The following is a 14,985-nucleotide window of genomic DNA, read 5'->3' on the forward strand; positions in this document are numbered from 1 at the left end:
GATAATAGGGCTGTGCCCCTGTACCTGACCATCAGAGAAATTTCCTCAGGATCACCAAGCTCTGTCTTCCACCCGTCTAGCGCCGTAACTAGCAAGTGTCTTCGAGGGGACAATTGTAACAAGAGGAGGAATCCATGAAATGCTCAGGAGGATCTGGAAGGGCTGGGCTCATCATTGTCACAGGGCTGCCCGTGGGTTTATAACTACTTGTCGGCGCCTGTGCCGCCAGTGTGTGAATATCGGGCATAGGTCTGTGGGATTGAAAGAAAACACGTACATGGGTCACCCGTTTTCAGCGAGTGCCGCCAAGGCTTTACTGAGATCTCCTTATATACCCGAGGCAAAAGCTGTGGAAAACAACAAGGCAGGTGAAAATCCCCAACCAGGAAAATGGGAAAAGTCTGTGTGGTGAAAGTTCCAACCCAATCAGGGGCATAAACAACTTCTTAACAACAAGCAGGAAGGCTTGGTGGGGAGGAAGGGTGCCATGGAAAATCCCAGCCCCAAATCAGGGGCTAAGAGCAGCTGCCAAGGGTGTGAACAATTTCTTGCTATAGCAGGCTAAAAGGCTCAGCGAGTGGGGAGGGAAACACCAAGGTAGGGCCCAACAACTACTATTATATGATAACTATCTAGTTAGCATAATATAATAACAAGCTATCAGGTGGCCTGTTTTACACTAAGATCAGAGTTTCCTGGACTTTTGTGCCATTCTGTATGAGCTGGAAGGGTTCACAGGACCCTCGTGAACGTTTGGTGTCTCTGTGGAAAAGAGAAAGACTTCTGGGTCCTTGCTCAGGTTCAGTGGGGCTACACAATAAAGATGGTCACAACTTAGAGAGCCCCTGGTCGAATGGAAGACACATTCCCAATACCAGGAACCCTTCATGAACTTTTGGGGGTCCAGTCCTAGAGCTCCCAGGAAGGCTTTTCCTTCACAGTGGGCACCAGCTAGGCAGGGCCAGCAGGTCTGAAAGCGTCCTCTCCACAAAGCTTCCTACCCACAAGGAAATGAGAAGTGACTTGACGCCAATCAGAATGAAGCCTGGCCCTGCACCCTGCAGGGGTCATTAGGCTGTGATAGCAGCCTGGCGGTCATGAGATCCGTGCCTCACACCGGCTTCCTCAGCTCGCCTGGGCTCCTTCCGAGGGTTTCAGTTTCTCTGTAGCTCCAGGAACAGAACTAAGAAAAGTCAGAATCAAAACAGCTAGACACAAAGAAAAGCAGAAGTGGGCATCTCAGAGACTGGCCGGGCCCTCCTGCTGGGCTGAACCGCGGAGTGTCCAGCTGTGGCCTGCCTGCCGGTGACCCATGTGTGGGAGAAATGACCCAGCTGGCCTCAGCTGTGTGGCTGCCCACGCTGTTGCTGCTGCTGCTTTTCTGGGTTCCAGGTAAGGAGGCGTCTGCTGAAGGACGGGGGTGTCTTCCTGGAACGCTGGGGGCCTTCAGGGAGATGCTGCGCGAGGCACAGGAACCAGGATTCCTCTGTGCACAGCACAGAGTGTGGCAGCTGCCCCTTCATGTTAGATGCATGACCAAGGGGGGAAGGTACCAGGATCTTGCTCTGCATCCAGCTATCAGAACAAAGAACAAGTCACACAACTTGGGGCTGGTGGCTGCCCAGGAGGGGTGCCCAGAGGAATTTTGGATGGTTTAGAATAAAAAGCAGGAGGTCAGAAAGTCAGGGCAGTGGTACCAGTGTGAGTGGACAGTGGCCGGGTTGAGAGGCCCTGAGAGGCACGTGCTGGTGCTTATGTGTGTGAAGAAATTTAATCATTCTTCCTCCCTCCTTCCCTCCCTTCCTTCCTTCCTTCCTTCCTTCCTTCCTTCCTTCCATTCATCTTTCTCTCTTCTCTTCTCTTCTCTTCTCTTCTCTTCTCTTCTCTTCTCTTCTCTTTCTTGCTTCCTTCCTTCCTTTGTTTTGTTTTGTTTTTTCAAGACAAGGTTTCTCTGTGTAGCCCTGTCTCTCCTGGAACTCACTTTGTATACTAGACTGGCCTGGAACTCAGAAATCTGCCTGTCCCTGTCTCCCAAGTGCTGGGATTAAAAGATGTGCACCACCATGTGCAGCTAGTCTTTTTTTTTTTTTTTTTCCATTTTCTTTTTGGGATAGGGTCTCTCTGATTAGCCTTGGATCTCACTATGTGGACTAGGGTGTCCTTGAACTCAGAGACTGCCTTTCATGGCCTCCAGAATGCTGGGATTAAAGGTGTGCACCACCACATCCCACAAACTTCTTTTTTTTTTTTTTTTTTTTTTTGGTTCATTTTTTCGGAGCTGGGGACCGAACCCAGGGTCTTGCGCTTCCTAGGTAAGCGCTCTACCACTGAGCTAAATCCCCAGCCCCACAAACTTCTTTTTTATTGTTTGAAAAATCTCACTGTATGTGAACAATGTTGTCTGACCATATCTGATCTCCCTCTGACTTCCCTCAAGTCCATTCGACACATCTCCCTCCAGCTTTGTATTATTTGTATTTCTAAAAAAATAACCATGGAATTATTAGCATTATCTCTCTGCACATGGGTGTGGGGTCATCCACTGGGGCAACCTGCCAATAGCCACACCCCCAAAGGGAAACAATTTCTAATCCCAGTACTCTGGAGGCAGAGGCAGGCAGATCTAGGTAAGTTTAAGGCCTGCCTGTTCTACGTAGTCAGTTTCAGACCAGCCAGGGTTACGTAGAAAAACAATTTGCTTCAAGATAAATAAATAAATGAAGAAAGGAAGAAAGGAAGAAAGGAAGAAAGAAAGAAAGCCAACCACTGGTCTCATCTTGGTTTACACACTTTTTTTTTTCTAAAGATTTATTTATTTCATGTATATGAGTACAATGACACTGTCTTCAGACACACCAGAAGAGGGCATCCAATTCCCATTACAGATGGTTGTGAGCCACCATGTGGTTGCCAGGAACTAAACTCAGGACCTCTGGAAGAGCAGTCAGTGCTCTTAACCACTAAGCCATCTCTCCAACCTGGTTTACACACTTTTATTTATAGAGGTTTGTAAAAAAAATTATCATGGCTATTTTTCTCTTTATTTGTTTGGGTTTTCTCCCCCCCCCCCCACCCCCTGCTTGGGGTTTAAGGGAATTTGAAAGTGCCATGCTAAGGGAAGAGGTGGAAAGTTAGAAAGCCAGCCATCTGCTGGGGGGTGGGGAACCATCCTTGCAAGCCAGAAAAGGCACGGGAGGGCTGGGAACTGGTGTTTACTTATTAAGCACGTCAGGACTCAGGAGATGGCTTAGCGGAGAAAGTGGGCACCTGAGTTTGGATTCCAAGCACCTACTTGAAAATTGTATTTGATATACCTGTGTATCCCCAGAGCTGGGGGTGCAGAGATGAATGGGGGTGCACAAATGAGTGGGACTCGATGCTCCTTCTAGTCTCTGTAGACACCGTGCCCCCATGCACACACTTGCACACAAACACATAGACACATAATTAAAATAAAATCAGCGAGAGGCAACTCAGTGTTAAGTGCACTCACTGCTCTTCCAGATGACCTGGGTTTGGTTTTCATAACCAACATGGTGGTTCGCAACTGTAGAATTGTTGCTATATTAATATTGATTCATAAAATGAGTACAGCAGCAGTTATTCCTTAACCTCTGCTAGTTCTCCAGTAACCACACAGAGAGACCGAGATTTATTAAAATTGCCCTGAGTCAAACACTGAGCAAGCATTACTCCATTCTAAACCTCCAAGCTGGTCAGGTTTCCTCCCAGACAATGTTCCCGTGTTACTTGAGTTTTTGTCCTTTCTTGATCCAACTCTCCTCTCCTGATGTTTTCTCTACCTTCCTTGTGACTCCCTTTCACTTCCTCCCAGAATGGGAAGTCCCGCCTTATTCTCTCCAAAGCTCTGTATTGGCTTGTTGGCTTTTATTGGCAGGGCAGAGAACAAATGAGGAGCAATGTTTATATAAACTCGAGACAAGAGCTTCCAAGAAGCTCTTTTCAGACATAGCAATGCTGTGTCTGGATTGAAACAAGATATAAGGGCACAGAAACCTGCATTTGAATAAAAGCATGCCTACCCACAACTACCTATAACTCTAGTTTCAGGGCTTTTCACACTGTCTTCTGGCCTCCATGGGCTCCTGCATGTATGTGTGGTGCATATTAACTCATGCAGGTACACACAAACACACAAATATAATAAACCTTAAAGAAAAACCTTAAAAAAAAAACCCCAGAACCTCAAAATCAGCAAGATAAACCTAGGTTTAGAGAGTAAATTCTCCCGTTTTCCTGCCCTTCCCATTAACTCCTCTTCCTGGTCACAGGGTCATAAGGGCATTGAGGGAGCTGGGCATACAGCCGGCCACCTCTTCTGTTCTGTGGGGGAGGGGGGAGGGGTGTGTGGCTATTCTTGAAGCTCCTGAGATGCCCAAAGCTGAGTTTGAAAACATGGACTTGGAGGATCAAGTTTGAAGGAAGGAGCAGGGCAGAAGGGGTGGTGAAGGGATGGAGGGTGGAGCTTTTGGATGCCTTCCTCCTCATCCAGCTGTGAGGTGCAGAACGGAGGTTTGTGTTTTCCAGGCTGTGTCCCTCTTCGTGGCCCCAGAAGTGTGACAGGCACTGTGGGGGAGTCCCTGAGCGTGACTTGTCATTATGAGGAGGAATTCAAGATGAATAAGAAATACTGGTGCAGATGGTCATTTATTCTACGTTGCAAAGATATTGTCAAGACCGGAGGCTCAGAAGCTAGGAATGGCCGAGTGTCCATCAGGGACCATCCAGACAACCTGACCTTCACAGTGACCTTGCAGAGCCTCACCCTGGAGGATGCAGGCACCTACATGTGTGCGGTGGATATACGCCCCTTGGGGATAGATAAGTCCTTCAAGGTTGAATTGTCTGTGGTCCCAGGTAACATCCCAGGTAAGTTCCTGTAATGAGCTCCAGGACAGTTGCAAGCGGCAGGAATTTCCAGGCAGGAATCAGCTCAGAGCCTGGGAGTATGTTAAGTGTGATGAGGGGCAGTCAGGGACAGAGCAACAGCCAAGGAGGCATCCTGGAGTAACTACTTCCTGTGAGGAGGAATGTGCTGGTCTGTCAGGGGACAGGAGGCAGAAAGGCAGAGTGTCGCCAGAACAGAGTTCTCTATCCTGTGGAGCTGAACCATGAAAACCAGACAGAGTTCATGGGTGTGTTGGGGGATGAGCAGAGGTCAGTAGGGGACAGTGCTGTGTTCAGAGGAAGCTTTTACTAGTGACACACACAACTGTCTCTGGCAGCATGTGGCTGAGGCTGAAGGGGAGCAGAGCTGGTATTTGGTTTTGCCTCAGGTGGGTTGGGGGGCGGCAGCTGTGTCGCACATGCAAATGATCAGCTGATTTAGGATCCTCCCACCCAATCCTTCCTTTGGTGTGATAGCTATTCAAAAGCAACCCATTGGCAGCTGATTAGGGTACTGTATTAGCACTCAGGAGGTAGAGGCAGGAGGATTACAACAAGTTCAAGACAGCTAGGGCTGTAAACTCCATATCAAGACCCTGTCTCAAAAAGTAAAGAAAAAAAGGAAGAAAGGAAGAAGAAACAGGGAAGGAGGGAAGGGAGGAAGAAAGGAAGAGAGGGAGGGAGGAAGGGAGGGAGGGAAGAAGGAAGGAATGGAGGAAGGGAGAGAGGAAGGGAGGAAGGAAGGAAGGAAGGGGAAGAAGGAAGGGAAGGAAAGAGGGAGGGAGGAAGGAAGAGGAGGGAGGGAGGAAGGAAGGAGGAATCCCTTAGAAACTAGCAGAATCAGATGAGACTAACTAGGTCTTATCTATAGTTTCATCTCCAGGAACAACACGAGAGACAACTGTGGTGCCCACCAGCTTCTCTACCAAGGGTCCCACCCAAGGATCCATCCCAGAGGGGCACCATGAACATTATGAGCCCCAGGGCTTGAGGTGAGGATCACTCAGAGGTGATCACCCCAGTTTTGCTGTCTCCTTAGGAGAAGGGCTGCCAGAAGCCTGAGGGCTTGGGGTAAGGCACCTTGGTTCCTGACTTGAAGGTGAAGCTTGGGGTTGGAGATTTAGCTCAGTGGTAGAGCGCTTGCCTAGGAAGCACAAGGCCCTGGGTTCGGTCCCCAGCTCCGAAAAAAAGAACCAAAAAAAAAAAAAAAAAGTAATTAAAAAAAAAAAAAAGGTGAAACTTAAGTAGGCATCATGGTCACGTGCTCATGTCATACCCCGATGGCCAGAACCTCTTAGACCCTGGGCTGTAGTCCAGGTAAGAAGGTCATAGGCCACTGACCACTCTGGGCCTGCCTATGCTGAAGGTAGGGTGAGTTCAGGCTTAGGAGGACCCAGGGAGTGGGGGGAGGAGAGCAGATTAAAAAGGGTTGGTGACATCCTTGTAGGCATGGCTCGGTGTTTCACAGAACACTCTTTTGTACCCCGTGAAGATCTTCATGTCACCACACGCCATAGTTATTTTTTTCTGTGGCTGCGATAAAAAAAAAACCAAACAAAAAACAAAAAACAAAACACCATGGCCAAGGCAACTTAAAATAGAAAGCGTTTATTTGGGGCTCACGGTTTCAGAGAGTTAGAGTCCATGACCGTCATGGTGGGGACATGGTAACAGACAGGCAAGCATGTCTCCGGAGCAGTAGCCGGGAGCTTACCTCCTTGTGAGACACAGCCACGAGACAGAGAGAGCTAACTGGGAATGTTGTGGGCTTCTGGGACTTCAAAGCACCCCTACCGCCCCTCCCCCCTCCCACCATTGATGCACTTCCTCCATCAAGGCCACACCTCTTAATCCTCTCCAAGTAGTTCCACCAACCGGGGACCAAGTATTCAAATGAATGAGCCTATGGGGGCCAATCTGATCCAAATCATCCTACCATGCTATTTTTCAGATGAATAAACTTGTAGCAGTAAATGTTAATCAATAGCAAGATGGTTCCAGGCACCACACCACGCTACCTCCTGCTACTCTCTGTCCTTGGTGGTCTCTCTGCCTCCATGGCTAGCCCCATGGCGGGTCGCTGGCACATGCAGAGACAGCCTATCATGTAGCTCTCTGCTCTGGACTCTGCTTACATTCCCAGCGTCCGCCCCAACAAAAATCAAAAGTCTAGAAGCTTGTAATTTATCAGTCAGATTAATATCAGTAAGTTCTCACTCCACAAAACGTCCACATGAAAAACTCAGAGCCAGTCGCTATTGATATAAACGGCCCACCTAGAGAAGACAAATTGTCCTGTAATGATCCATCCCTTACCTGTGGCTATTTAAAGCCACACGGGTCCAGGTCATCCTTCTCCTCCTCCATCTTCTCTTCTTTTCCTTCTTCTCCTATCTCTCCCACCTTTCGAAAACATTGCCCCGCCTTTCTTTTTCACTGCCCAATCACAGGTCTTGCCTTATCTGTGCCTGCCCTCACCTGCATATAGACCTCAATCCACATAAACTAGAGCTCAGAGCTAAGCATGCTGCCTCGGCTGTCATGGTGCTCGTGTAGAGATGAAGGGCTGGGCTCAGGGTCACATGACTCCACATTCTAGAAACTGGGGACACAGCAGCTCCACAGAGAATCTGAAAATGTCTGCAGACTCTCCCAAGAAAACTGCATGCGGTTGCCCGCGATTTCCAGGGCTCAGACTTTCTGCACTGACCCCACGGATGCTGCAAATGGATCCTGGAACCAACTGGAGTTAGCATGGATCCTATAGGTTAAAGGCTCTGGCCACTTGCTCTCCTCGCTTTTAGCTAGAAACGTTGAGGCTCCCATGACCCCCTTGAGTTCAGGAATTCACTGGCGTTATTGCGGACGAAAATGGTTTTATCATAAACGATAAAGATCATGAGGAGACCGCTGAAGACACAGCAAGGCAGACTGGGAGACTCCCAAGCAGAGCCTCGGAACTCTCTTATCTCCGCAGGCTCAGCATGCATCGCCCTCTCTTGTGTGTCTCCACCAAGAGTTCCTCCGAGCTCCTTCCCAGGGATTTTGCTGGGGTCTCATGAAGTAGGCACCATGGGCTGTATCTCAGGTGTGTGGATGAGCTGATCTCCATCCCCTCCCCTCCCTGGAGGTTGGGCAGTTAGGGCCCCTGTCACATCTCTGACCCCACATTGGTTCCTGGTGAGGAGCCCCATTCTGTCACCTCACCTCTTAGCTATGTACAGGCTTTTGACATCGTAACACAGCACTGCTATGTATAAAGTTCACACCCAAGAGCCATGCAATCAAGGTACAAAAATATCAGGAAAACAGAACAAAACAAACAAAACCTAAAGAGCGAAACCCCAACCGCTCCGGACACCTCACCGTATTTTAAGTAAATTTACAATTTGGTGTTGGGTAACTACGCAGGGCCAAATGCATGAGCTCCACAGACTGAGGCCTGGATACTCCTCCATGTACCAGTTTTATGGTATCCGCAAACAACAAAGATGTTCCTATTACCAAATTCCCCAGCATTGGGCAGGGATGTCCAACCTTTGGAGATCGAGACATGATGTCGTGGTCTACAAATGTGTTGTCCACATTCAAAGCTATCCTGGGCCGCACATGGCCTCTCTCCTAGGATCCAGGGTCCAAGGCCTGTCCTCTCCTCCCTGTCCCACACCTGGAAACCTCCCTATAAGTTTTCTGCCAACCAAGAGCCACGGTGCAAGACAAGGCAAGATGCTTTCAGAGGTTCACTTGCAGACAATCACGGCAGGCAGGGCCCTGCTTTGTTGGGGCTGAAAGCTTGTGTGCAGTCTGTGTGTGTGTGCATGTATCTGGGTATGTATGTATCTATGTATGTGTATGTATCTGTGTGTATCTATGTATGTGCATGTATCTGTGTGCATGAGTGTGTGTGTGTGTGTGTGTGTGTGAGAGAGAGAGAGAGATTTAGATACAAAAGTCATTATGCTGTTGACCTTTATAAAAGTTTTTTTAAAAGATTTCTTTTATGCATATGAGTACACTGTCACTGTCTTCAGACACCAGAAGAGGAATATCTGATCTGATTGTGAGCCAACATGTGGTTGCTGGGATTTGAACTCAGGACCTCTGGAAGAGCCGCCAGTGCTTTTAACCGCTGGGCCACCTCTCCAGGACCTAAAAATAAATAAACAAACAAACAAATAAATAAATAAATAAATAAATAAATAAATAAATAAATTTTATATAATGTCTGACTACATAGCCTTGGCTAGGTTGGAGCTCCCTGTGTAGACCAGGCTGGCTTTGAACTCACAAAGATCCACCTACCTCTGCTTCCTAACCACTAGAATTAAAGTCATGGATCAGCACTGCCAGCTTTATAAAGTTTTAAAGATTATTATTGTATGTGAGCAAGTGTTCCTATGTACACAACGTTCTAGGAGTCAGGTCTCTCCTTTCTCTGTGGGTTCTGGGGTTTGAACCTATGACCTCTCAGGCTTGCATGCGAACTCCTATCCACAAAGTCATCTCACAGATTCCTTTTTAAAAGAACATTCGACTTTATGTATTTGCTTTGAAAGGCAGGGCCTGGTGATATACTCAGGGGCTGTGTAGAGGCCCTGGGTTCGATTCCCAGCACTGAATAAACTATTCTCTCCCTGTAAAGTCTCCCAATGCTGCTGTCCGTGTTAGCTCTCTTGCTGTTGCTGTTGGTGGGGACCTCTCTGCTGGCCTGGAGGATGTTCCAGAAGCGGTCAGTCAAAGGTGAGTTAGTCCCCTACTATGTCCTCCTGTCCCTGCTCCAGGGTAGGTGGATTCTGGCCACAGTCTTCCACCTTCCTGCTCTGTCCCCAGTTCTCAGAACAGGCACATTAAGCACACACAAGCCAGGTGACCCTAGATGGCGGGCTCCAGAAGTGTCCCTGGGCATAGTGATTACAGACTTTTAGAGGTAGCTCTCTAGAAGCCTTTCTCCTGGGGCCTGAGTGGCTGCTCCTTGGAGCTGTGTTATCTTTGGTTAAAACCTTCCATGGCTTCTCACACTCTCAAGAGACTGCAGGGCTGTTAGGCCTCCAGAGTGTGTGTCCAGCCTGCCTTGCCCCTTCCCACGTCTTGTGACTTTTGGTCACATGGAAGGAACCTTAGGCTCCCTTCCCCGCCCCCTCCCACCACACTCTATCCTCTTGACCTTTTGCTCCCACACTAACCACATGGGACTTCCCCAACTTGAACAACCCCAGTTCTGTGAGTCCTAGCACATTCCTTGGGTGCCCTTTCACCTAGAAACACTGTGGCCCTACACTTCGTTTTTAAGAAAGATATGAGGTGGGTTGATTCATCTAATCCCAGCGCTTGGGAAACAAAGGTAACAGGATTGCAGGGTTCAAGGGCACACAGCACTATCTACATAGGGAAGACTTCATCTCATAGAACAAAACAAACCAGCTGGTAGAGATGCACACCTTTAATTTCAGCACTGGAGAGGCAGAATCAGGGGGATCTCTTTGGGTTTGAGGCCAGCCTGGTCTAATACAGAGTGAGTTCCAGGACACCCAGGGCTACACAGAGAAACCCCGTCTTGAAAAAAACAAACAGATCAAACCAAAACAGCACATGGTAAGTCAAAATCCTACCACCGAGAGCTGGGCAGAGGTGGTGCACACATTTTAATTTTAATTTGGGAGGCAGAGGCAGGCGAATCTCTGTGAGTTCAAGGCCAGCCTGGCCTACATAGTGAGTTCAGGATAGCCAGGGCTGTTACCTAGAGAAAGCCTGTCTTGAAAACAAAGACAAAAAAACAAAAGGAAATCACCCAGAAAGTAAGCCACTGTGGTAGAGGCGTGCGAGTTCCTTCTGGCCTTTTACTATGCCTATGTGATTTCTTTAAAATAATTTTCCATGTTCTAATTATTTATATATGCGTGTGTTGTACGTGTGTGTGTGTGTGTGTGTGTGTGCATGTATGTGGAAAGCCCTTGGAGGTCAGAAGGGAGCATCAGACCTCTTGGAGCTGGAATTATAGGCAGTCGGATGATCAATGTGGGTGCTGGGAACCAAACTCGGGTCCCCTGGAAGGGCAACTACTGCTCTTAACCTCTGAGCCGTCTCTCCGGCCCTTTATGTGTTTTCCTAAAGATCTTGCTTCCTAACCAGGCAAAGTTGGGTTGTCCTTGTACTCTCTGCACTTGGGAGGCTGAAGCAGGAGGATTAGGGGAGAGTTTAAGAGCACACTGGGGGGTTGGGGATTTAGCTCAGTGGTAGAGCGCTTGCCTAGTAAGTGCAAGGCCCTGGGTTCGGTTCTCAGTGCTGGGAGGGGGGGGGGAGAAAGAGCACGCTGGACAGCATAGCAAGACCCTGCCTCAAAAACAAAACAAAACAAAACAAAAGAACGAAAACTTCATTCCATTTAAACCTGTAATTTTGCACTTAACATATTATATATAGCATTTCCACTAATGTTGAAGGTTCTAGAAATCCCAGACCTATGGCTGAAGTCTCCAGGGAAAGCCTTTCTCAGAGCAGCAACCCCCCTCCCCTGCCTTCATTAGTCTGCAGCTTCACCTCCTCCTTCTCTTCCTGCCTCTAGCTGATAAGCACCCAGAGATGTCCCAGAACCTCAGACAGGTAAGGGAGTTATTGGCAGGAGGAGAGCCAGGGTGACTGGGTAAGACGAGGCCTGTGGGGGAGCTCCTGGGCTGGTAGATGGGAGCAGTCTATCTCAGGGAGATGGAACTGTCCCAGAACAGGAAGACCAGCACCTGGAGATCTAGTCACCAACTCTCGTCCCAAGTTCTGCCCAATGTGTTCCCCTCTGGCCAGGACAATGGACCTTGAGGAAGGGAGGGTCCTTGAGAGAACAGGGAGAAGGTGGGGGAAGAGTGGGATGCCTTTATGACCCCCAGAGTGTAGTGTGGGGGGATATATTCAGAGAAGGAGTGCAGTGGGGAGGGTCAGGAGGGAGGGACTCCACAGATGACACTTCTTGACCTTCTGCAGGCCGAGGAGCAGAGTGAATCCCAGTATGTCAATCTGCAGCTGCACACGTTGCCCCTGAGGGAAGAGCCGGTGCCACCAAGTCAGGTGGAGGTGGAATACAGCACACTGGTGAGTTGGGGAGCCTGGCTCCCTTGGCGTGAGGATCCTGGCCATGAAAGGGTACCTCGTAGGGATGGGGATGGGCAGCAGGGGGATGGGCTGCTGGCTCAGGCAGCTATACAGAAGATGGGGCAGGTGGAGACTCAGCGAGAGTCAAGACCCTTAGAAGAGCCATGCATCATTGTAGCTAGGAGTAGGAAGTAGGACTATTAGGAGTGGCCAGTATCTATGGTCCTGACAGTCAATACATCAAAACTAGTAATTTTGCCTTGTGTCGGTCCCCTCTCCCCCCATCTTTTTGGTATCAATTCTGCTTTAGAGGTGAATCCAAGACCCACCATTTTACACGGAGGGTTAATCAGAAGCTGAGAAAGATACAAGCAAAGGCTTTCTGAGAAGACTCCCCCCCTCCCCCCGGCTCAGAGCCTTCTGAACCCTTATTTGATGCCCCAAGGGATGCCATAGTTTGGTGACAGGAGATAGGGGACGTACACTGCTGAAAAAGTGACTCATCTGAGTGAGCCCACTCTGACTCCATTCGACCATGGCTTCTGATCCTGCGTCATGGGGGATGACTAGAGGTTCTGTCCCACATCCATTTGGGATGACCCGAAGCTATGACTTCCCTTCACTTGTGCCAGTGTCTTAAAAAAAAAAAAAGACTCCTTTATTTGTATTTCATGTGCATTGGTGTTTTGTCTGTGTATAAGTCTGTGTGAGGGCATCAGATCCCCTGGAAATGAGCTACAGACAGTTGTGAGCTGCCATGTGGGTGCTGGGAATTGAACACCCGTCCTCTGGGAGAGCACCTAATGCTCTTAACTGTTGGGCCATCTCTCCAGCCCTATATCTGTCTTTTGAGGGTGGGTTGTGGGCAGGAAACCCAGTGTCCTCATTTTAAGCAACTGTCTGTCTATAGTTAAAGGGTGCCTAGCCTTGCATGGGGAAGGCCCAGTCCTCTATCATGTGACATGCCCTCCTGTCTTCCCAGCTATGGGACCAGCAACAACCTGGCATCACCTGGTAGCTAACGATTGCAAACTTTCTTTCCCCCTTGGGACAAATCAGCCTGTGACATTAGAAGTGTTCTACCATTGTGGCCACTTATGCTGGCCATGATATACCCAGCATGGGGACTTCCACGGTGGCTTGACCAGGTGGAGCAGTGAGTCTACTTCTGGGCGGATGAGGGCTGGGATATGTGCTCTTGTCTTGGCCTGAATCTGGGGTCTCTCTTTACAGGCATTACCTCAGGAAGAGCTCCATTATACATCCGTGGTATTCGACTCTCAGAGGCAGAATTCTCATGCCAATGGGGATCCCCCTTGTCAATCTCCGGACCAAAAAACAGAGTACAGTGAGATCCGGAAGCCCAGAGAAGGTCTCTCTGACCCTCACCCGTGACTCCTTGTCATCTGATCCCTTCAATGGTGACCACCAGGTCCCCGAGCTCCCTGCTGGCTGCTGCCTTCAATGTCGTGAGCCTCCCTGGCTTCACTAAAGATGAGCAGGAGCCAGGGCTCTGTGGGTACAGAGTCTCATCCCTGTGGCTCTCTCCTCTTAGCCTGCATTTCGTTCTGCCCCTGGTTGTGGAAGATGTAGATGCTACTCCTTTGGGGCTCTGGGAAGTGACATGGTTCATATAGAATGGCACTTGTGTTAGTCTTGTAGTGTCAGTGTCTGTGGTCACTGGGAAAGTGGAGAACCATCAAGGACCTATGAGACTACACAGAAAGGGGAGTCATGGAGGCTCTAACCATCAGCTCCCCCATCTCACAGAGAAAGAAATCTATGTTCTGAGGACAGGAGCCTGAACCATGCTGCCAAGGTCAGGGGCAAATTCCTCTGGACTCATTTTTATTTTTTGGTTTTTCGAGACAGGGTCTCTCTGTGTAGCTTTGGCTATCCTGGGATTCACTCTGTAGACCAGAAAGGCCTCAAACTCGCAGAGCTCTGCCTGCCTCTGTCTCTCGAGTGCTGGGACTAAAGGTGTGTGACACAGCATCTGGCTTCTCTGGACTCTTAGGTAAAAGATGAAATAAAGTTTATAATATCTTTTTAAAGGGAGAAGAAATGGTTTAAATGATGCCTGTTACATACCTGTAGCCCCATATGAAAGCCCAGCTTTGAAGCCAGAGGATTCTTTGGGGTACAAGGGGTTGGGAAGGACGCGCCAGCACTGGGTTGGAGAGCATAAGTTGTAACTGGTGTTCCCCATGGAACACTTAAGAGTATTTTCTTACCAGGGTGATTTTAAACTTGAATCCAAAGGTGACTGTGTTTCCAGGCTGTGGTAGCCACCAACGGCTTGAAAGCTGTATCTGCCCAAGTGATTTTTCTTATAACTCTTAACACTGTGCCAGAAGCAACTCCAAGAGGAACTTGTCCCCACAGAGTGGTAGGATAATGGCTATTGATGATTTCTTTGAAAATTTTTTTAAAGACAGAATTCTTGCTGGGTGGTGGTGGCAATCTTTGATCCCAGCTCTTGGGAGGCAGAGGAAGGCAGGTCTTTGTGAGTTTGAGACCAGCTTGGTCTAGAGAATGAGTTCCTGGACAGCCAGGGCTACACAGAGAAACCTGACTCAACAAAACAAACAAACAAAAGAAAGAAAGAACGAAAGGAAGAAAGAAAGAAAGAAAGGCAGGATTCTTAATAGCCCAGGCTAGCATTTGAACTTGCTATGTAGTCAAGGATGACTTTTTAGTCAATGTTTTATTGCTGTGAAGAGACACCATGATCAAGGCAACTCTGACAGCTGGGGCTGGCTTACATTTCAGAGGTTTAGTCCATTATCATCAAAGCAGGAAGGGCATCCTGCATGAGTTTCTTCTCCAGCCTGAATTCTTTAGATTTCAGCTGTACCCCACCCTCCACATGTGCTTGTGGTATGCACAGCCATGACTCATCCCTCCTTGTACTTATGTTCTGAAACATAAAAGGGGAAACACACACATACACAGATGGATATCTTTCTTCTTATACACAAAGCCAGGTTCTATGGT

General features: G+C 48.6%; 1 protein-coding gene across 1 annotated transcript; it reads left to right on the forward strand.

Moving 5' to 3' along the window:
• The first annotated feature begins 1,013 nt into the window (after positions 1-1,013).
• Positions 1,014-13,640, forward strand: Cd300a (Cd300a molecule). The gene is given in 7 exon segments (NM_001205348.1): positions 1,014-1,392; positions 4,549-4,890; positions 5,780-5,900; positions 9,551-9,648; positions 11,471-11,508; positions 11,881-11,988; positions 13,222-13,640. Coding segments are annotated over 7 exon segments (936 nt in total). The 5' UTR covers positions 1,014-1,325; the 3' UTR covers positions 13,384-13,640.
• The last annotated feature ends 1,345 nt before the right edge of the window (positions 13,641-14,985 follow it).

The sequence above is a fragment of the Rattus norvegicus genome, chromosome 10 (genome assembly GCF_021556685.1).
Source record: "Rattus norvegicus strain SHRSP/BbbUtx chromosome 10, alternate assembly SHRSP_T2T, whole genome shotgun sequence".
Taxonomy (NCBI): Eukaryota; Metazoa; Chordata; class Mammalia; order Rodentia; family Muridae; genus Rattus; species Rattus norvegicus.